A 23,088-nucleotide genomic window follows, 5' to 3' on the forward strand; every position below is an offset into this window, starting at 1 on the left:
AGATAGGATCCTTGTGATGGGACAACCCCTTTAAAAAGCAATTACCCATGGACACCATAGACTATAATGGGGTTTGCTGGGTTTCCCCCGGTTTTGTTCTGAAACCAGTGGAAAGAAAAAAAACTTTTCTCTCTAACGATTGTAGGCAAAATCCATGTATGGCATCTCCTGCCTGCGTTCTGGTCTCCGTTCTGTGCTTTCTGTCTTCTGCATGCCAGAAGACGGAAAGCACAGACCGGGTCCAGCCGTGAGCGTTTTATGCTCTCCGCCGCGAAACTGGATTTTTTAATCCGGACACAGAGTACTGCATGTCCGACTCTGTGTCCGGATTAAAAAACCCGGTTTTGCGGCGGAGAGCGCAAAATGCTCACGTCCGGACATCTTTCTCACCCATTCAAATGAATGGGTGAGAAAGACTCCTGCAGGTTTCCGTCTCCTGCTCTGTTTTATCCAGGAAACCGAAACCTGCAGAACGAAGACTGGGCGCAGATGTGAATGAGCCCTGAGAAGACTTTAACGCTGTTGTGAACCTAGCCAAAGTGTGAGAGGGCCTTCAAAACTTTCTTTAAAAAATGGTACCATAACTTATACCACAATGACAACATACATAAGTTTTTTTTGTTTTTTAATTATTGTTAAAAAAAAAAAAAAAAAAAAGGGCCAACTATTATGTAGAAAAAAAAAAGCATCTATGAATATACCTTAGAAATGAATGAGATCTCTTTCCTGTGACTAACACACATTCAGTTTTACTTGCTCTGTTCAGGATACTATTACATCATAAATTGTACAGAAACAGCACAGTAATAAAGCTTATTGAAAGAAAAAAAAAAGAAACCGAAAGGTTCTTTAGGTTGCTAGAAGAAAAGCAAGGCTCAAAAGGACGTGAACGGGAAGTGAGGAGCTGAGGAACCGCCGGGACAACGTCCCCGAACTTGTGTTCCAGTAGTTTGTTCCGTTCCGCCTAACGTCACATTAGAGCCCGGCAATGTGATATTTATAGATCGCAGTCGCTGATTGGTCGGCTGAGCTGCCATTCACCTGATTGCATCATGCTGGTTATAATAAGCAAAGACCTGTGAGATTTCGCAATGAGGCTTTGTGTGCAAGGGTTTGTTTATACAGTAAGCTAACACAGGTTATGAAAGCCTTTCGAAACCGGAGAGAAGTTTAACGAAGATTCTCTACATTGCGGGAACCGGGACTTCAGGTAGAGTCACCATGTTCAAAAAAAAAAAAACGCTTACGGAGGAAAGAGTTTTTGAGAGACACATAAAACGCAAACGGTTAAGTGTAGATAGTGACTAGCGGTTGGGAGTTCCGTGTGTGGATTGGGTTCTATGCAGCTCAGGGACTTCCCGTGTTGTTGTTTTTTTTCCCGTTGGAGTAAAAAGAAAAATTGACGCGAGAACTCTGCTGATCTCTTCCTGGAGCAGGAGGCGTCAGTCAGTCAGTGTGTCTGTCTTGTCATTCTGCCTCCTGTGTTCTCTCCTGTACTCCACTCCCCCTTATATAGCCAGGCACAACTTCTTATATCAGGAATTGTTAAAGTTACAATGTCTTTATTCTTCTTGGTTATACAGGACTGAGGGTCAGGGCTGTGCCCTCCCTCCTGCACATACTATATATGCCTGTGCCCTGTAGTATAACACTCAGGCCCAGCTCAGCCAATAAGTTAGGAATTACATAAAAGCTGCACTTTGTTTCAGATTTAGTTTCAAATATTATTATTTATTGTTATTATTATTATTAGTCAGGAGTTGATTTAGCAGAAGGGAGAAGTATAAGGGCTAGTTCACAAAAAGTTTTTTGGCAGTGCATTTTGAAGTGGAATCCGCCTCAAAATCCGCCCGCCAATATGGTTCCCATTAACTTCAATGGGAGCCGTTCGCTTCTTTTTTCTGCTAGCTAGTAGCGGGAAAGAGAAGCGAGATGACGTACCTTGCTGCGGATTCCGCGGCTGACTCACCATGGCGCAAGACTCCCTCCCAATCAGGCCCATTCATTTGGGCCTGATCCGGAGCAGAATGCCGTGATGGGATGCCTCTGCACCGCATTGGCATTCCAACGCAGCTAGCCGCGCAGTATGTTCACACTCGGAATCCATTTTCCGCCATGTGAACATACCCTTATGTGTACATGCACCCAGTGTAGACTCGAGAAGAATTCATTTTCCTGCTCTTTATTCTGCCACAGCCTAGCCAGGAAGTAATGCCGGTGCAGGGCATCGCCATTCTGACATGGCTTACCGCTGCAGATTAGGCCCAGAAGAATAGGCCTAGTCAGCAAGGAGTCTCAAGCCACGGAATCTGCCGCAAGATCGAGCGGAATGCTTATTTTTTTCAGCGAAAACAGTGCAGCGAAATCTGCCTCCATAGCAAATTCCAACTTGTAAGCGTACCCTAACAACTGCTTTAGTATTTCCCATACCTTTTGAAGTCCCACTTAGATTTGGCGTTTAAAATAAAAAATCTACAACAGAAAGTCAGTTTTTCCACAGTGTGTGGCTTATCCTAGATTCACACGATCGAGTTTTACCAAATTCTGAGAGCGAGACTGCTAGCGACATACTGTCCCGTACTGTAATTGGTACAGGACAGTATATTGCTGGGAGGCAGGGTCTCCTAGCCATATAGCTAACTATGATTCTAGGGGTTCCTCTCCCAAATGATGTTTGGGCCGATAAATCCAACATGCACGTTCTGAGTTACTCAGACAAAACTCCGTTATGTGAATCTATCCTTATAGTGTAAAAGTCAAACCACAGTTACATGATGTGCCAAGCTTATTGCAGTGGTACATAATTTATTATTATAACCCGTCCCCTAAATTTGTGACACTTTTATGGATTGGTGGTTAGTATCCAAAAAACCATATGTAAAGTGTAAATGCCTTTTTTTTTTAAGAATTTTTTTTTTTTAAGCTTCTTATACACTCACCGGCCACTTTATTAGGTATACCATGCTAGTAACGGGTTGGACCCCCTTTTGCCTTCAGAACTGCCTCAATTCTTCATGGCATAGATTCAACAAGGTGCTGGAAGCATTCCTCAGAGATTTTGGTCCATATTGACATGATGGCATCACACAGTTGCCGCAGATTTGTCGGCTGCACATCCATGATGCGAATCTCCCGTTCCACCACATCCCAAAGATGCTCTATTGGATTGAGATCTGGTGACTGTGGAGGCCATTGGAGTACAGTGAACTCATTGTCATGTTCAAGAAACCAGTCTGAGATGATTCCAGCTTTATGACATGGCGCATTATCCTGCTGAAAGTAGCCATCAGATGTTGGGTACATTGTGGTCATAAAGGGATGGACATGGTCAGCAACAATACTCAGGTAGGCTTTGGCGTTGCAACGATGCTCAATTGGTACCAAGGGGCCCAAAGAGTGCCAAGAAAATATTCCCCACATCATGACACCACCACCACCAGCCTGAACCGTTGATACAAGGCAGGATGGATCCATGCTTTCATGTTGTTGACGCCAAATTCTGACCCTACCATCCGAATGTCGCAGCAGAAATCGAGACTCATCAGACCAGGCAACGTTTTTCCAATCTTCAATTGTCCAATTTTGATGAGCTTGTGCAAATTGTAGCCTCAGTTTCCTGTTCTTAGCTGAAAGGAGTGGCACCCGGTGTGGTCTTCTGCTGCTGTAGCCCATCTGCCTCAAAGTTTGACGTACTGTGCGTTCAGAGATGCTCTTCTGGCTACCTTGGTTGTAACGGGTGGCTATTTGAGTCACTGTTGCCTTTCTATCAGCTCGAACCAGTCTGGCCATTCTCCTCTGGCATCAACAACGCATTTCCGCCCACAGAACTGCCGCTCACTGGATGTTTTTTCTTTTTCGGACCATTCTCTGTAAACCCTAGAGATGGTTGTGCGTGAAAATCCCAGTAGATCAGCAGTTTCTGAAATACTCAGACCAGCCCTTCTGGCACCAACAACCATGCCACGTTCAAAGGCACTCAAATCACCTTTCTTCCCCATACTGATGCTCGGTTTGAACTGCAGGAGATTGTCTTGACCATGTCTACATGCCTAAATGCACTGAGTTGCCGCCATGTGATTGGCTGATTAGAAATTAAGTGTTAACGAGCAGTTGGACAGGTGTACCTAATAAAGTGGCCGGTGAGTGTATATATTATAATTATATGTGTGTATATATATATATATATATATATATATATATATATATATATATATATATATCATAATTTATCATTTGGGTTTTTTTGGATTTTATTTTGTTCAATCCCAGAGTTTGGCTTTCCGTTGTTCGATTCCACGTTGGGACCCAAAGAACAGGAAACTAAACCGCTTGAAAAGCGATTACCTGCAGAATCCCACGGACACTATAGACCAGTGATGGCGAACCTTTTAGAGACCGAGTGCCCAAACTGCAACCCAAAACCCACAAAATTTTCGCGGAGTGCCAACACGACAATATAGACTTAATACTATGCGGATCCACAATTGCGGACAGTTACTGACCAAAAATTACAGTCATGTGGGGCTTTACAGAGCTTTCAATAATACAAACAACGTTGTACTGAAATGTAAAGGTCTCGGCATTTGGTACTTTGAACAATTAATTTTCACTATTTACATCGCACAGGATCTGTTTTATAGTTACCGTGTAATATTCTTACATCCTGTACTAATATCACGTCTGCTATAAAACAGATACTGTGTGATATAAATAGTGAGGGGACCCCAGACAGTATTATATGCTCTGCAGTGGGCCCACCACACAATATTATATTCTCCACAGTACCACAGTAGCCCCCCAGTGTTATATGCTCCGCAGTAGGTGTCCCCCCCCCCCCCCCACAGGATTATATGCTCCACAGTGGCATCCACACACAGTATTGTGTGCTTATAAATAGGCCCCCCCCAGTATTATATGCTCTTTAGTACACCCCCCAGTATTATAAGCCCCCCCCAGTATTATAAGCCCCCCCCAGTATTATACACTCCCCCCAGTATTATACACTCCCCCCAGTATATACACCCCACCCAGTATTATAAGCCCCCCCAGTATTATACACTCTCCCCAGTATTATAAGCCCCCTCAGTATTATACACTCCCCCCAGTATTATACACTCCCCCCAGTATTATACACCCCACCCAGTATTATAAGCCCCCCCAGTATTATACACTCCCCCCAGTATTATAAGCCCCCTCAGTATTATACACTCCCCCCAGTATTATACACCCCACCCAGTATTATAAGCCCCCCCAGTATTATACACTCCCCCCCAGTATCATACACCCCACCAAGTATTATAAGCGCTCCCCCCAACATCATATACACAGTGAGCCACTCTCATACTCACCCCTGAAGAGCCGCCGGCATCCACCTTCTTGTCACTGGCGGCGCTGATGACGTCATCGCGCCCGCGTCGGGGCAGAGGTCAAACTCTGGAGCCAGTGTAGGCCGCGGTCGCGCGATCCGCGGCCTACCCTGACAGCTTTCAGCTGTATGTGCATTTGCACATACAACTGAAGGCAGTGATCGCTCATCAACGGGGAATCCTGTACCGGATTCCCTGTTGGTGAGCGATCCGGGCGACCGCACGCGTGCCAGCATGGAGGGCTCTGCGTGCCCTCTCTGGCACGCGTGCCATAGGTTCGCCATCACTGCTATAGACTATAATGGGGTCCGTCGTGTTTCTGCCGAAAAATGTGGAGACACAAATCCTGCTTACAGGTCTTTTCTCTCCGCATTTTCAAGTGGATTCTGGGATGGAAACTCCATATGTAGTTCAAATGTTAATGTGAAAGCCTTAATGAAAACTTGGAACACAAAAACATTGGTTGATTGGTTTTAGCGTTTCAAATATAGGAGGCAGGTGGTTTAGGGTAAGGCCCCATGTAACTGGCCAGAGTGAAAGAGTGATGTGGGAAAAACCACAGTGGAAACGCATCACGCTTTTCACAGTAAGGGTGCATTCACACAAGGTATTTTGGTATACGGCCTGGAAAAGCTCCCGCGGCGTAGACGTGCCAGATTACGAGCCAAAACACATCGTGTGAATGCACCCTAAGTGACACCATTGTGGACTTTATGCTTCTTTGTGTTTCCTTAGGTATAATTGACATACTGTGTTTTTCAAAACTGCAATGGTTTTGGAAATCGCAGCATTTCTGCTATGCATATTTTTCTGCAATGTGTGGATGGGATTCGCCAGAATCCCATCCAACTTGCAGCTACTGTAAAACACTGCGGTTGCTGCCATGGTATTTACACCACGTAGGGCCATGGCCTTAAAGAGATTATCCAGCTTTTAAAGATTAATTTAATATCCTTAAAGGGGGTCTCCAATGAGTTTTATTATACTTCCTCTGGATTTTTTTTCAAATTGTACCTGGGGTTTCCAGGCTGGTTCCGATCCTGGGTCTTGTGATTGGAACAGTCCCTTCCTCCCTCCTCTCTTGGGGGTTGACTTTACTATACCCTACCTGTGATAATGGGTAAGGAGGAAGAGAGATCTGGAAGCCAGATGTTTGTTCCGATCACATGACGCAGGATTAGAACTAACCTGGAACTCCCAGGTACAGCATGACAAAACCCCAGAGGAAGTAAGTAAAGAAGAACCCAATTAAGGTCTGACTGTCATAAACTCAGATAAGCTGTATCAGTAGCTCACAGCATTGTGTTCTTGCCTGGTGTTGCATTGGTATTGTAGTGGTGTCCCATAGACTTGAAAAGGATACACCTGTCCTAAGCTGTTTCTTGTGTACAGTAATAATGTGCAATACACAAGTTAGGATACAGGTAGATAAAAAGGAGCCAGGTGCTAATTCAATTGTGGCTATTCTAATTGGTAAGTCAGATGTGCTGATTGTAGAAGACATTGTGACTCAAGATCATCTGAGAGCTCGCTGATCAAAAGCCCTAAATTTCCAAAAAACGAAAATTCTGACAGCCCAGTCACAGGTGGGATCTGTAAGAAGGGGTAGGTTTGGGTGAGTGGTCCATAATAAGACATCAAGCAAAAGACCTCTCTGTCATATTCTTTGAAGCCACATCTAGCATAGGGTCTGTACCTGCTGCCAGACTTAAACAGGTCTGTATTGTATTCCTTTTTATTTTACATTGTTTGCATGTATATGTCAATACCATTTTATCTACAGTATATTAAGTCTAAAATTTTATAAGATTGTCCTTTGGCTCTAAATGTCCCCACTGAGAATAAATATTGATTAGTCGGGTTACCTTTTGGCGTGGTTTGGGTGTATTGGAGTCTTGTGTATCCTTAAAAGGGTTGTCCCATCTCAAGGATCTTATTTATACTGGTAACTTATCGAAGACTTCTAAATATATTTCTTCAAAATATATTGCTTTAGAAATGCTGCTTTGTTCGTCTCCTATGTCAACGTATTCCTCCTGTTATTTAAACAGTGTTTCCATAACCACAGACCTGTGTGACCATTATATAGGTGGAGGTCAAGGAACTCCGAACTGCATTTTCTCTTCATTTCATGTAGCCAGTGTACACAGAATTTCACAGAAAGGAGCTAGAGTTTGTTAATAAAGTATATTACAATGTTTACTAACCGCTTCAGTACCAAGACAATTTCCCTGCTTCAGGACCAGACATATTTCCCTTAGGGCTTTATTTTTGTTTTTAAAGTTTTTTATGTTTGTTCATTTTTTTTCCCCCTCTTATATCCAGGCAATGTAAATGACAAAGGAGGGAAGATGTGTCTAATTTTTCATGTTTCTTAATGCTAAGGCCCCATTGGGAGACCCACAGCAAAAAAGCACAGGCGGGAAAAGCGCAGTTCTTCCCGCTGTGCTTTAGACAGGAAGTTTGCAGAGGTTTCTTGCGGATTTTCTGTTACAATTATACTTATGAGAAAACCGCCGGCGTTGTTTACATCCCGTGGGGCCCCGGCCTAAGGCCGGTTCCATTTCGCGGAAACGCAAATTTTGCTGAGGTTTTCAGAAGGTAGAAGTATAAGTGCAGGGGTACAGCTCGAACCTGTGATATTGAGGCATTATATTTCTTATTTTTTTCAGTGTTATTATTTTATTTTTTTTTCTGGGTGGTCTGAATGCAGCTTCCTTTCTATAACTGCAGAGCTGATCTTGCTTCTCTAGGACCATCTCTGGTCCACGTGACCACTGGGTCACAGGGCGCTGCATTATGTCGTGCACCTGTAAATACAGAAATACCTAAAATGCATTACTGTATTTTTGGACAATAAAGCAATCCACAACAGAAAAAAAGAAAGAAATGGAAGAGAGAGTAGTTCTTAATGTCTCTGTCCGGTCTATGGCAGTTCATCTATTCTTGTTTTTCTAGGGTCATGGAAGAGGCTAACATTATTATATATGCTACTCTACTGTATAACTCTCTTGTGCATGTAGTTGTGCTCAGGGAAGAGTTAAAGCAGGCAGGCAGTATGGTGGTCTGTTCTTGCAGTGTGTGTATGTGTCGAGGAGATGTTTATATTGCTCTGTGAACTGCAGCTTTGTTAACTCTTGAACATGTGAAGTTATGAACTGTGACGTGATGGACCATTTTTAACTGCCGTTTTGCATTGTTTTTTTGAAAAAAATTTTATTGCTTTGGGGGCGTTCACACTACCGTCGGTTTCCGCCAGGTAGTGTCCGCTCCTAGTGTCCGCTCCAAATCTGTCACGGACATTAGGAGCGGACACTAGCTGTGTCCGTGACACTTGTCATTCACTTAAATGGGCATCGGGTTGCCCGACATGCAGGGTTCTTCTGTCCACTTGAGAAGTCGGACATCTTCTCTTGCGGACAGGGAAGGACAGGCACGGAGTGCAAAAGAACGCACCCGATGCCTATTTAAGTGAATGACAAGTGTCACGGACACAGCTAGTGTCCGCTCCTAATGTCCGTGACAGATTTTGAGCGGGCACTAGGAGTGGACACTACCTGTCGGACACCGACGGCATGCAAAATGGTCCATCAGAAAAGCGGACGTATCAGTAGACACGCTGAGATCAATTGTTACATGAGTGTTCTTCACTTTCATGTAAATAAGGCTTAACTATTAGGCCCTGTTCATACCTCTATTGTTTATGTACTTCTGTTGATATTTTTTTTATGGACTGAGCATGGAGATATTGATTTCCATGTAATTCTTCATCTCTTATTCAAAATCTCTTATTTAAAGATGGTGAGTCCATAACATTGAAAACAGATGTTCTCTGTTCACATCCTTCAGTAGTGAATACAGTATGGAACAGTATGTTGCAGGAAACTATAATGCTAGGGGTCTATCCCATGATATAGTATTCAGACTGATAATTCTAGCTCACGCATGGACTAGATTTCACAGATGAAACTTGGTTGTGTGAATCTAGCCTTAGGCCACATATCGTGTGTATGTGGTGTGCCATGACTGCATGCATGCCAGAGAAGTCTGGAAACTGGAATGTATAAAAAGTGACCACACTTCACACCTCAGTTTCATTTCCTGACCCCCAAATGGGAGGCTCCTGGAAGATCCAGGGTCTTTTATTTATTTTAATTTTTTTCTTGTTTACTACCTAGGGTTTAGGAATTTACTGCTTACAGCCTTATGATTTCTTGGGGACATAAGCCAGTCTAACCACAGCCTCTTCCCTGAAATCTGGCCCCCTTGTGTGCTGGTTCTCTCCAAGAGATCTGCTGGACTGTGCTATGCAGTGCAGGGCTGTGCAAATCCTAATCCCGACTGTACAGAAGCAAGGGAAAATTGGGCTTTAAGTTTTGACTTGAGCAAGTGAAAGGTTTGATCTGGTTAAGTCTGGCAATTGACTTGGCTATTGCCACTGACTTGGCCACTTCTTTGTCATAAACTCCTGGGTTGCTTTCACAGTATGTTTAGGGTCATTGAATGGCGTGTCACAATACAGGTGGACCATCGGCTACTGTTTTCTTGTTGTGACACTCAGTGGGTTGCAATGCAACTCAATTTACTTAAAATGCGAAGGATTCATAGGGCTACATCATACTTTTTGGTATCATGGTATTCGAATACCTGGGCAGCATGCGAATGTGTTTAATCGGCTGATCACCAAGGGGTTAAACGCTTCGGCCGATTACACGCATTCCTATGCCAGCGAGGTATTCGATCAAATACTACTCGCTTATCACTAGTTAGCACTGCAGCCTTGTACCACTGGAGTCCTGGGTTCAACTGCAAGGAGTTAGTATGTTCTCCCCGTGTTTGCGTGGATTTCCTCCCATACTCCAAAGACATACTGATAGGAAAAAATGTACATTGTGTACCTTACTCACAATATACATTTTAAAAAGAAAACTAAATACTAGGGGTGGGCTGCCTGTATGGGATACAGCAGCAGACTATACCTAGTCTTTACTGTCCTACCCTCTGTATGTAGCCAGGGAATTATGTTGTGTTGTAAGACTAGGCTGTATGGTGAATGGGGTCGCATTGCAACCGCTAGTTTGTTGTAATGGTAACTTTGAGTTCAGCTTTCCTCAATATTTTTGCTACTAGAAATTGTGGTTGCAACACACTTAAGGGTGTTTTGCTCCAATGTGTGGAGCTTTTTCTCCTTTAACCCCTGGTGAAAATGAAAACTTTATGGATAAAGTGGCAATTTAGTATTTTTTCATTTACACATCCCAATGTTAACAAAATCTGTGACAAAGCTGTAGGGTCAAAATGCTCACTATACCCCTTGATAAAGTTTTTGAGGGGTGTAGTTTCTAAAATGGGGTCACTTTTTTATGGGGTTTCCATTGTTTTGGTACTCTAGGGGCTCTGCAAATCAGATGGCGCCTAAAAACTGTTCCAACAAAATCTGCTTTTCAAACGTCCATTGTCACTCCTCTTCCATGCGCTGCTGTGTGCCCAAAAATCAGTTTACACCCACATGTGGGGTATTTCTGTGCTCGGAAGAAGTTGCTTGATAAACTTTGAGATGCATTTTCTACTTTAACACTTTGTGAATGTGTTAATTTTAGATCTAAATTAATGTATTAGTGAAAAAAAAATGAAATGACTAAATTTCACCTCCATATTATTTTTTATTCTTATGAAATGCTTAAAAGGTTAACAAATATCCCAGATGCTGTTTTGAATTATTTGAGGGGTGCACTTTTGAAAATGGGGTGATTTGGGGGGGGGGGTTTCTATTATATAGGCCTTTATAATCCCCTTCAGAACTGAAGTGGTCCCTAAAAAATTTATTTGGGGAATTTTCTTGTAAATCTTGAAAAATTTCTGTTAAGGTCCACTCACATGGAGGAAAATGGTGAAGAATTTGGTGTGGCATTTAAGCGCTGAAAAAAAAAGCCTCCCATTGACTTCATGGGTTCTTTTTTTGTGCTGAAAGAGCCCCCCTCGGCTAATCGAGTCAGCAAAAAAAAAAAAGAAAAATAATAATTTTTTTAGGAGGGGGGGGTCTATGACCAGCCGCAGTATCAATGTATAGAATCTCCCATAAAATAAGTGGGGGGAAAAAAAAGCTTTAAAAAAGAATAAAAAAATTTAAAGTTCTAAATCCCTCCTTTCCCTAGAATACATACAAAAGTAGAGAATTACTGTGAAACACATACACATTAGGTATCCCTGTGTCTGACTGTGCCCGGTCTACGGAATATAGGTTATCTGCAGTGCTCCTGTTCCGTCGGAAAGGGGTTAATAGGAGCACTGCAGATACCCTATATTCAGCCAGACTGAATTCCAAGTGGGGGAAAAAGAAATAGTCCTCAAGCTCAGGGAAGGGGCAGACAGACAACCAAAACACCCCCTCGCACCGAGCAACTACTTCACCCAAAATCTCTGACCATTTTAATTTTCGAAATTTTCCAGTAGCTGCTGCATTCCCCCCCCCCCTCGGCTTATACTCGAGTCAATAAGTTTGCCCAGTTTTTTGGGGCCTCGGCTTATATTTGGGTCAGCTTATACTCAAGTATATACAGTATAAACTTAAAAACCCGTACGTGTAGTATAAAAACCCGACATGTAGGGTTTTTCTGTCCGCTTGAAAAGTCGGACATCTTTATTTGCGGACAGTGAAGGAAAGGCACGGAGTGCAAAAGAACGCACCCGATGCCCATTTAAATAAATGACAGGTGTCACGGACACAGCTAGTGTCCGCTCCTAATGTCCGTGCCAGATTAGGAGCGGACACTACCTGTCGGACACCGACGGTAGTGTGAACGCCCCCTAAAAGATATCCCTGCTTTTATATGGTCATCTGTCAGATGATGTGGGCCTTTCTTTGGATATGCTAGCACCACAAACACGTAATTCAGCAACCAGAGCTTAGAAGCATGTTATTAAAACATAACTTTTAATGAAAATTAAATTAACATTTTTTTTCCCCATGATGACACAAAAAAACCATGAAAAACAAAGTAACAAAAAAATGACGCACTTACTACATGTAAACAAAACAAGTGAAACATGACTGCTCCCTACGCGTTTCAAGGCCGAAGCCCCTTACTCATGCATATCTATATAGCATATCTCCGACCTGGACCGGGAGGTTCATTGACTTTTTCGTGCACCAGAGCTTGGTAACTGTTCACATTGTAGCCACTAACTATACATCTTTTAGGGCTGTGGTAATTTTTCTCTTAGTGGTTTCTTCGGATGTTCCAGTCTGGAAAAATGTGCATGCTTCAGTCAACACATGGAGCTGCTATTACGGATATGGCTATAAATGACTTTCATGACCCACTGGGTCATTGTTTTGAGTAGCAGTGGCCACAGTCCAGAAATGCAACAAGGCCGGGTGTCAGTTCCACGCCATTTGCACAGGCCCAGTTCCGTGATTAATGCATGCAGCAGACCACAGGGATGTGTTACTTCAAGATAGCGTTTAATCGTTTGGTCAGCATATGTTTATCCTTATATGCAAAACCACTGTTAATTACTATACTACACAAAACATATATATGACCGCACCAGTCTAGGCATAGGGTGCTCACCAATGGGAAAAGGTTTTGTCCCGTTCAATATAACTCCAAAAAAGCAGGCGGCACACCAAGAATAGTGAAAAAAGTGAAGGAGGTTTATTGCCTCATACTGCGATGCTTTGGCTCCTGTCTCTGTGTCGCAGTATGAGGCAATAAACCTCCTTCACTTTTTTTCACTATTCTTGGTGTGCCGCCTGCTTTTTTGGCGTTAATAACTATAGAGAGCATGACAACTCTGAGAACCCCCATGTGGAGCTCCCGAGCAGAGCGATAATAGACACAGAGCGATATTATTGCTCGTAACTTGCATCTATTAACGTTATGGGTGCATTCTTTCATCAAGAATGGAAGTGTATATCCAGATCAACAGCCATCATTGTTCCAACTTGTGAAACATTGAACAGGTATTACTTTTAAGATGGTTGTTTATTTGCTTATCCAGATACTCCTATAGGAGAGTTTCCAGTTTCATTGCTTGTATATAGATCTATGTACTTACATGGGTTATGTATTCTCTTACTGTTTTTCACAATTGATAAAGAGGAACAGATCCCCAAAACGCGTCGTGTATTTTCTAATTACGGCAAATAAGACCCTTCTATTTTGGACCTTTTTGGAGAGCGTGGATTTTTCCTTTATATATTTTCTCCACACAAGTGGAGTGATATATTTAAACCTCCTTGCAATCACTTCAAGATGTGTCATTGGAGGGAAATGTGTCGGCTTCTCAAGCCCTTTGAAGATGCCACCAAATTTGTTAGCAGGGACAACTGCAGCATCAGCGATGTGATTCCTTTATTGTATATCTTACAGGAAACACACTTATGCAACGAGGGACGGAAGAGGAGGAACAGTTTCCACCTCTCAGTCAACGTCATCGCCCTGAATTTATGGAGGAGCATGAGGATTTGGGTCAGAGTCATTATGGCAGAGGAACTGAGACTCCTAGAATGGAAGAAGAGGAGGAGGAGGAAGACTCTTCCTTGGATGCGGAGGGAGTCCTTGATATGTCACAGTCAGGGGAGGAAGCTGAATCTTGTTTGTTTCAAGGTGATGATGACCACACTGGCCAAGAACACTGACCTGGGTCTATGAACACACTGACAGGCATGGATAGCAGTGTTCTTAGACCCTCGTTATATAGCCAAAATAGAGGAATTCTTCCCTACTTCCCAAAGGGAAGAAAAGTTGCAGTATTATCAGGATAGACTATATACCCAGCTTTTCACAGTGTTTAGAGAAACCACTTCAGCTCTCAGTTGCAGCACAGGTGGCCTGTGCATCCCATCATGGCTTTTCGCTGCTGATTAGGCCCAGATCAATGGGACTAATCATCAAGGAGTCTCAAGCTAGGGAATCTACAGCAGCATCTTGCTGCTATCTCTGCCTCCCATTGAAACAATGGGAGGAAGATTCTGTATGTAATCTACCATGGATTTGGGGGGCTGAAACTTCCCATCCCCTCACAAATGTTGCGTTTCAAATTAATCACCGAGACCATGTTATCTGTCACTCCATAGTAGAAATCTCTTATATAAAGAATTTTCTCAAATGCTCTTCCTCTTACATGGGTATACCTTTTAGAATACCTGTGTGACCTACAATATATAGGAACAACAGTAACAAGTCTCCGTGAGCATATTCATATACACCGCTCAAATGTTAAGAGCAGCTTTCTCAAACACAGCATTGTGCGACATGTGTCTGTACATCATAACTGTAGATCAGAGAGGTTTTCTATAACCCCTATCGATCAAATACCAGTATCATCTAATAATCACATTGAAGCTTTGTAAATCAAATACATTTTGTGTTTGTTCAAACTAGAAACTCTAGTTCCACCTGGTGTGAATGACACTTCCGGTTTTTTTTTTTTATAGGATTGATGGAGGTATTAATTATCATTTTTATTGTGGAATATCTATATTTTTTTTTATCTAATATATTTTCGATGCACTCATTCATTATGGAATATTTTATATATGTTTCTTCACATATGAAACTTTTATTATCTGCACTTTAGTCCATTTTACTCATATTCCATTCATATTGTAAGTAGATGGAAAGCCTTACTACTTTTAACATGAGTTTTATGCTGAACATTTCAGAACAATGGGGGATTTTTTAACTGTTTTTTTTTTCAATATAATATTTTAGACACTTTATAACCCTTTTTCAGCAAATAATTACCCTCCGTCTTCCTCTTAAATCCTCTTTCTAACCAGAATAGTATTCTCGGCAATTCTGACACTCGCGATAGAGATGAGCGACATAAGCGCTGTCTTTTCTCTCATTGATGCTTAAGTTACTATAGCTATGGTCTACGGCGCAGTTGCCATGTCACAGAAGTGGCCAATGGTCCCTCTTACAGTATTTGCACGTACTGCCAAATGCATGCAATGCTCACTTGTTTATAACCCATGCTGAGAACATTACCTGTGTGTATTATAACCAAGAAAGACTCTAATCTTGTTTGTACTCCTTAAGAATGTTTGTGACCGGTTTGGTCCCTTCATTCCCTTCACAAAGCTTCATTCTTAGACTAGCTGATGACTGCTGATTTCTTTCAAGGAGAGAGGTAAATTATCTGACCACTCATTAAATACATTTGCATTTTAAGAGTCCTGACCGTGTCATACATTGTTTTCAGTTTATATAAATTTTGGTTCATACCAAACTTATTCAACGCCAAACTAATCTGGCACGCCTTCCATCTGAGCCCTATGGAAAATTAATCTTGAGAGGTTCGCTTATCTCTGATCTTATTGCAATATGTTGTAGAAATAATTATTCATTTATTTATTTAACTGTAGATTGTGAGCCCCATATAGGGATCACAATGTGCTCTACTTTTTTTTTTTTTTTTCCATGTAAGTATGTCTTTGTAGAATGGGAGGAAATCCACGCAAACACAGGGAGAACATAAATCCTTGCAATAATATTTATTTCTGGCTCCGTAACTTTTCATATAAGATAAGATAAGATATTCCTTTAATAGTCCCACAATGGGGAAATTTCAGTGATACAGTTTCATAGATGGTACAGTAGTATATAACAAGAGAGAAACACATACAAGTTCATGGCAGATAGAGAAATCCTAGGAATCATAGCAACTAAAAAGGAAAGAAACACAGACACACTGCAGGATCATTTAGTTCTCTGTGCAGATTGATGTTATTAATAATAATAATAATAATACAGCCGACTTGGTTGTAGGACACGAGGAGGGGGGTCACAGCATGTGGATATAACGAGCAGAAATTTTGCAGAGGTGGGGGACATATGCAGCTATCATGATAACATGTGGTAGTTCCTTTGGTAGGTAGTGAGATCTCCTGCTCACAGCTGATAGTTCGGTATCTTGCATCAGCACTATTGTCCTTTTAACCACAAAAAATGCCCCAAATGTCCTTCATCACAAGCCGTCCTCCTCCTCCTTACCACAGTGTTCTACTGCCCCAAGGAAGTCAGAGACCATCCAGGTATACATGGTGCTGCTCTCTTGCCAAGCTTCCATAACTCCTGGGGTAGGTGGGTGATGGTTCCCAGGCTGTAGCAGAGTCCCACGTGTCCACAGTAATAGAAAGAAATACCAGTCAGCTGTAGCATCTTCACACATCAGCAATTGACGCCAGAAATCATCTCCTTGAACGAAGAAGTCCACACATCCATGCAGGTTTCTCCTCCATGCCGCATGTTGAGCCATGCTGTCCTAGCTGGGGGGATGGTAACAGGCACATGTGGAAACCAGCTGAACCAGGTCTTGAGTCCATGCTTTACAATGGAAACAAAAGGAACAAAAAACTCCACAGGGTCTTCCATTCGATTTATAGTTGCTAAATTCATAGTGCTAGATTACTTGGTTACCAGATTCTTGAAGATAGAGAAAAAAGAGTGAAAAAGGAAAGAAAAGTTTGCTCCCAGCTTGGAGCACTGCATCAAGGCAGCCAGCCTCTCAATCTATAGAGCTGTGTAAGCTGTCTTTTTTTGTAAAGCAAATTAAATTGCAAGTTTTCTTTATTCAATTTTTGGTATTGTCTGATGGTGTGTTTTTTTTTTGTGGGGGGGGGGGGGGGGAGCAGTGAAAAAATAGGCAGTGAGGTCATATAACATTTTTTTTTTTTAAATTATTTTTTTGCGCACCCAGACCTGCCCACCCATGGCATTTATTGCATGCAGTAAATATTTTTATATGTTTTTATAACTCAGGCATTTTTGTACCTGGACATATCTAAATGTGAGTGGTTTTGTATTGTTTTATATGTAACCTAGGGAAAGAGGGTGACTTGAAATTGACGTGTAATGTACGTAGCTAACAGACAAAGTAAGAAAAATGCTGCGAATTAGCATGGAATCCGTGTTAGATTCGGCGTGGAAAAAAGCCTCCCAATAGACCTCTGAGGAGGCTTTTTTTTTTTCTGTGCCAAATCTAATGTGGATTCTGCGCAGATTCATGCCAACATCTGCGCGGCATCTGATCATTTTGCTCTGTGTGAATGCACCCTAAAGTGATAAAGTTATGCACATGGGAAAGTGAAATATTTGCCAAGTATGCATTTTATTCTGTGTTATGCTAGCTTTAGCCTAAGAGCAGTCAGAACATGGAACACAATGCACAGAGGAGTTGTAAGGGATAGGAAAGTCTAAAAGTGTTCAGAAAAGCCCTGGATACCTTCATTGAGAGTAACAGTATTACATGATACATTTGAGTCGTTCATTTTATTCTGATTGCTAGTTAGGAATTAAGAAGGATTTTTTTTCCTCTAAAATAAGGAAAATTGGGTTCTTGCCTTCCTCTGAATCAACATAGCAGGATAATAGACTGAACTGGATGGGTGGATGTCTTTTTCAGCCTTAAAAATGTTACTGTTAGTTTATCAGTATAATGTAAAAATAATTTTACTAATGGTAGAGATGTACTTTATTCCTCCCCAGATGACACTGAATGCCAGTTAAGGAGAGTTAATTTATTATTTATTTTTATTATTAACCCCTTTCCAACATCCACCGTATTAGTATGGCAGATGCCAGGTGTTTAACGCTGGTGGCTGCCATAGCTGCCGGGTGTCTGCTGTTTTATACAGTAGACACCGAGTGCTAATGCCTGCAATCGGTGCCTGTATCGATCGTGGGCATTAACCCTTCTGGCACCTCAGTCAAAGATGACCGAGGCGCCATTTTGCCAGTGATCGCTGGCACCCGGAGCAAGTTCCAGGGCCTGCGAACATGTTGGCATGACAGCCAGGAGCTTTGTGAAGGATCCCAGGCCTGTCTGCAACGATTTTCTTTTGCAAGCTACTCCATGTAGCTTGCAAAAGAAATGCCAGTGTTTTGCAATACATTAGTATTGTAATGCATTGCATTAGTGATCAGATCCCCTGGAATTCAAGACCCTTTAGGGGTCTAATAAATTAAAAAAAAAAAAAAGGATTAAAAATTCAAATGCCCCTAGGACACATATAAAAGTACTTACATACTGTGAAACTCTTACATATTGGGTATCCCTGTGTCCGAAAACGCCCAGTCTACAAATCTATTAAAATCAAAAGTGCCAAACTACCGTTTTTTTCACAGTTTTGCCTCTGATAAAAATTTGAATAAAAAGTGATCAAAGCATTAGCAATTCTCAAAATGGTATAACTGAAAAGTACACCTGGCCCCACAAAAAAGGACGCCCTATGCATCCCCGTGCACAGAAGTATACAGGTGTCAGAATATAGCAACTTTAGAAAAAAAAAAATTGACACAGTTTTGGATTTTAGTTAAGGGGTTAAAATGTAAATAAAATTATATAAATTTGGTATCTTCGGAATTGTACTGTCATTTTGGCTGCACAGTGAACACCGTAAAAATTAAGCCCATAAGAAAATCAAATCCATGCCATTCAGAATTTTTTTCCAGCTTCCCAGTACATTATACAGAATAATTAATGGTAGCATCATGAAGGAAAATTTGTCTTGTAAACATTAAGACCTCATATGACTCTGAGAGCAGAAAAATAAAAAGGTTATGGCGTTTGGGGTGGGGGGAGTCAAATACGAAAATCAAAAAATGCCTGCGGAGGGAAGGGGTTAAAAATGGTGTGCTTTACAAGATCCTACCCATAAGTGGGTGGAGCCACATGAGTATGGGTAGACCAATGGAGGTGTTTGGGTACGGCAAAGGCTGGCACTTTAACGACTCATTATTACTAGTGGCCATGTTGGTAAGCATGTGGCTGATGTGCCCAAAAAATTTATGGAATAGTCGTATATTGTAGCTGATTCTTTGAACATATTTTAAAGGAACAGTTCTGACATTTGTTAAACACTTAATTTTTAAACCTGTTTAATAGTAAGAATTTTAAAATGTCAATTTTATCATTTAACTGCAGGTTATCAAGTTGCTTTACAACGCTTGAAAATGAATATATCTCCATCTTCTTCAGATGATGGTTTAAGTAATTCTCACCTGAGCAATACACCAAGCTCGCAGCTAGTGCCAGAAGGTGGTGGGAAAGCTACTCCTCCAAGTAAAAACAAGAAATCGCAACGAATGGATCGTGGCAGCGAGGAGTACCGTCTACGTAGAGAACGCAACAACATGGCTGTGAAGAAAAGCAGATTAAAAAGCAAGCAGAAAGCCCAAGACACACTGCAACGGGTCAATCAGTTAAAGGAGGAGAATGAGAGGCTGGAGGCCAAAATAAAGCTATTGACGAAAGAGTTAAGTGTGTTAAAGGACCTTTTCCTAGAGCATGCACACAATTTAGCAGAAAGTGTACCTCCAGAGACTTCGGCAGCTGGGCAGGAGCAAACAGCACCATAACATATAGTGAATTATGTTCATTGATGTCAGAATGCAAAATAGACTTTCGGACAGCGACAAAAACCCTGACATTGTTGGATTATGTACAAATTAGAGCTCACAATTTTTTATTTTTTTTCCCTGCTTCAATTTGTATACATTTTCTGTTAATGGAACTGGGAATTTAGATGTTAAGAATTTCTTGTAATTTCTTTTTGTTTTAATCAAAACCAAAATTTTGTTTAAATCCACTTTGAAGTGCAAATTAGGATCTTTTCTATTTTTGCAGAAATAATAGCATACGTTCAGCTCTTTTGTTTTTTTTGGTTTTTCTTTTTCCCCTATATTTTGACATATCTCCAGGTATGGCCAGCCTTAGGTCTCTTGCACACAATAAAAAACGGACTTGTGACGGCCATTTTTGCAGTGTCCATCACACATCCGTAGAATTGAATGTGTTCAATCATGCCCATTTTTATTTATTCTTTTCAAAACGGCCCGTCAAAAAAAAAAAAAAAAAAAAGAAACCTACCTGTGCTATCTATGTATGTTTTTATGGATATATATACCCAGTAGAAGCCAATGGATCCATTTTTAACTAATGTAAAATTTGTGATTCATTTCATGTACATTAAAAATGGAGCCGTGGGTTGGGTCAAAAAAGAAAAAAAAAATGACCAATGAAATTCTTCTGACAGTTAAAAACTGATCTAAAACGCTACACACTTGGCTATCTAACGTTAGGTTCACACCAGCATTCCCTCTCTATACGAGACTCTGTCCCAGATTCCACTTAAAATCAGTGGAGAGAAAGGTCCTTCAAGATTTCGGTATAAAATAGTTGGAAACCCAGTAGACCCCATTTATAGTGTATAAGGTCTGTGGGTTTCCATGTGTAAGTTCGTTTATAAGTGGACATGTTTTCCGTCTTTCGGGTCCTCAGGTGGACTTGAAGGATGGAATCCTGAATGCTAGTGTGAACCTAGTGTATAATGGTAAGAAAGGAATGGATGTAAAACTGACATAAAAATAATTAACATTAATGTCAGTTTTTAAAACAAGATCCATCAAAAACGTCACTGAGCAAGAGGCCTCAGACTCAGAAATCATAATGTAGATAATGTGTGAATAGAATTTGGACACCACTTATGTGTCGAAGTTGTCCTAAGAAACACCCAATAATCGAGCTCCATGGCTTATAGGCCATGCGCATCTTCAAGAACAAACTTATTTTTTAGTGCTCCTATGATTTTGTTTGTATGTCTTCTATGCAGACTAAGCATGTCCATGGTAACTGACTGCAAACAATTCTATGTAGTATAATTCTGCAGTTTTGCTGTCTCAAAATTTTTCCATTACTTTGTGTTAATGTACATTTTGGTAGATTATTGGGACTTAGGAGGACATATATATATATATATATCGTAGATGGGAATTTGACAGTAGTATTCTACTACAGTTTCTCTGCTGACTGTTACCATAGAAGCCTATAATCTGCACAGCAATTGAAGAAGAAATAATCTGAAAAGGTGTGAATTTTGAATTAACCTGTTGCAAAGTTGTATCATTTTTCACTTTGTCCATTGACTGATATATTTAAATTTGAACATTACCTTAAAGGAAACCTGGAATGGTTTTCATGAATAGAGGTTTTGTTTTTAAAATCTGCAGACAACCAACCACCGTACTACAATTGGCATATCTATTCTGGCTAAACTCAATGGAATTGTTGCAGTATGCAGACATTCAGTAATAATATTAACATGCCTATTCACAATGTTGTGTAATGAAATTCTTTTTATGGCATAGTTCATAGAAAATTTACTCCATTTAGTGTGCGATCCTTCTTCGGTTTGTGAAATTTGCTACACAGATAACTGATGTATTTTGATCTCTTGTTTTTGATCCTGCTGTAGATCTATCTTAACCCACTTCCTAGCATCATTGCGACTGGTTTGAAAAAAGATAACATGCCTTAATTTTTATGTTTTGATTTATTTATGTATTTATATATATTTGTTTCCAGTAATTATAAATACTTCAGAATGGTATAGGTTTCTTTTGAAAAGTCTGACTATTGGGGCTCAGCCCCAGGGAAAAAAATTCAGCATGTATAGTGATGTGTAAAACATTGGATCCCAAAGTATATTTTTGAAATCATATTGGACCAATTTGGACACAAAAATGTAATTGATTCTCAACTCAATGCCTAAGATGTGTTCAAGGTTACAGCACACATTCTGGATTTTTGGCAGTGTCTCTGAATGCAGCATCTACAATCTACTTAAAGGGGTATTCCCATGAACATAATAATCATATCTATATTTATAGATAATTAAAAGTTAAACATTTTTGTAATTAGAAGTAGTTAAAAATTCTGCAGAGTTTGAAAGTTTTTCTCTAACGTTCTTAGTAGTGACAGTCTATTTACTTGATCGGTTGCCAATGGATATGACCACATATGCAGAAACTTTCTATGGTCTGGGACATGTCAGGAACTCAGCTATGATTTTCTTATTGTAGCAGGGTCATCAGGCAGGGACACTACATGTATCAGAAGATATCCCAGCCACCATAAAGAAATCATGGTGGATTTTCTGACCTTACAAAGTTCTTGCATGGTTGTATCCACTGGCAACCAAAGACTGTGACAAGATATTTAGAGAAAATCATTAAAACAAAATGTTTAATTTACTTATATTTGCAAAAATGTTTAACTTTTAATTATCTACAAATTTAAAAATAGTTATGGACATGGGAATACCCCTTTAATGCCTGACTTAAGCTGGTTGCACACTCTGATGTGCTAACCAGCTGCTGTGAATGAATGGCACCGGAGAACATGGGGGACACACGGATGTCATCACCCGTGCACCAGTTGTGCTTACACGGCCCCTTTCATTCAGTGAATAGGCGCCGTGGAAGCAGGGTTGCAAAATCAGGCAGGAATAGAATCTGTTCCGTGTTTTGCAGCCCAGACTGTTGGTCCAAACACAGGATTGTGTAATTCACTATCATATGTACGGGTTCATAGAAATGAATGGGCCAGTGTGCTATTGGGAAAAACCTGGATAGCACAGACCATTCATATGGTTGTCTGCAAGGGGGCTAAGGCTGTGGTCACACATCATTTGGAGACTCCATCCTCCCTTCCACTTAGAATATGTAGAGAGAGAAAAGTCCTGCAAGCACATATTTACTCTCTGCCATATTCAGGTGGAAATCCAGCAGACCCCATTATAGTTTGAGGTACACAGGTTTCCACTGTTAACCGCTTTTTAAATGGACAGGGGTTCTGTCTTTTGAGTCCCCAAGTGGACCTGAAGAGCAGAAACCCGAACGCTAGGGTGAACCTAGCGTAAGATGGCATAGGA

At 41.0% G+C, this 23,088-nt stretch overlaps 1 protein-coding gene across 1 annotated transcript; it reads left to right on the top strand.

Moving 5' to 3' along the window:
- Window positions 1-1,008: 1,008 nt before the first annotated feature.
- On the top strand, window positions 1,009-21,734 carry CEBPG (CCAAT enhancer binding protein gamma). Its single transcript, XM_075286493.1, has 3 exons — window positions 1,009-1,210; window positions 13,742-13,978; window positions 19,302-21,734. The coding sequence occupies exons 2-3, from the start codon at window positions 13,753-13,755 to the stop codon at window positions 19,733-19,735; spliced, it is 660 nt and encodes a 219-aa protein (XP_075142594.1). The 5' UTR covers window positions 1,009-1,210; window positions 13,742-13,752; the 3' UTR covers window positions 19,736-21,734.
- The last annotated feature ends 1,354 nt before the right edge of the window (window positions 21,735-23,088 follow it).

Source organism: Leptodactylus fuscus, chromosome 9, assembly GCF_031893055.1.
Source record: "Leptodactylus fuscus isolate aLepFus1 chromosome 9, aLepFus1.hap2, whole genome shotgun sequence".
Classification (NCBI taxonomy): Eukaryota; Metazoa; Chordata; class Amphibia; order Anura; family Leptodactylidae; genus Leptodactylus; species Leptodactylus fuscus.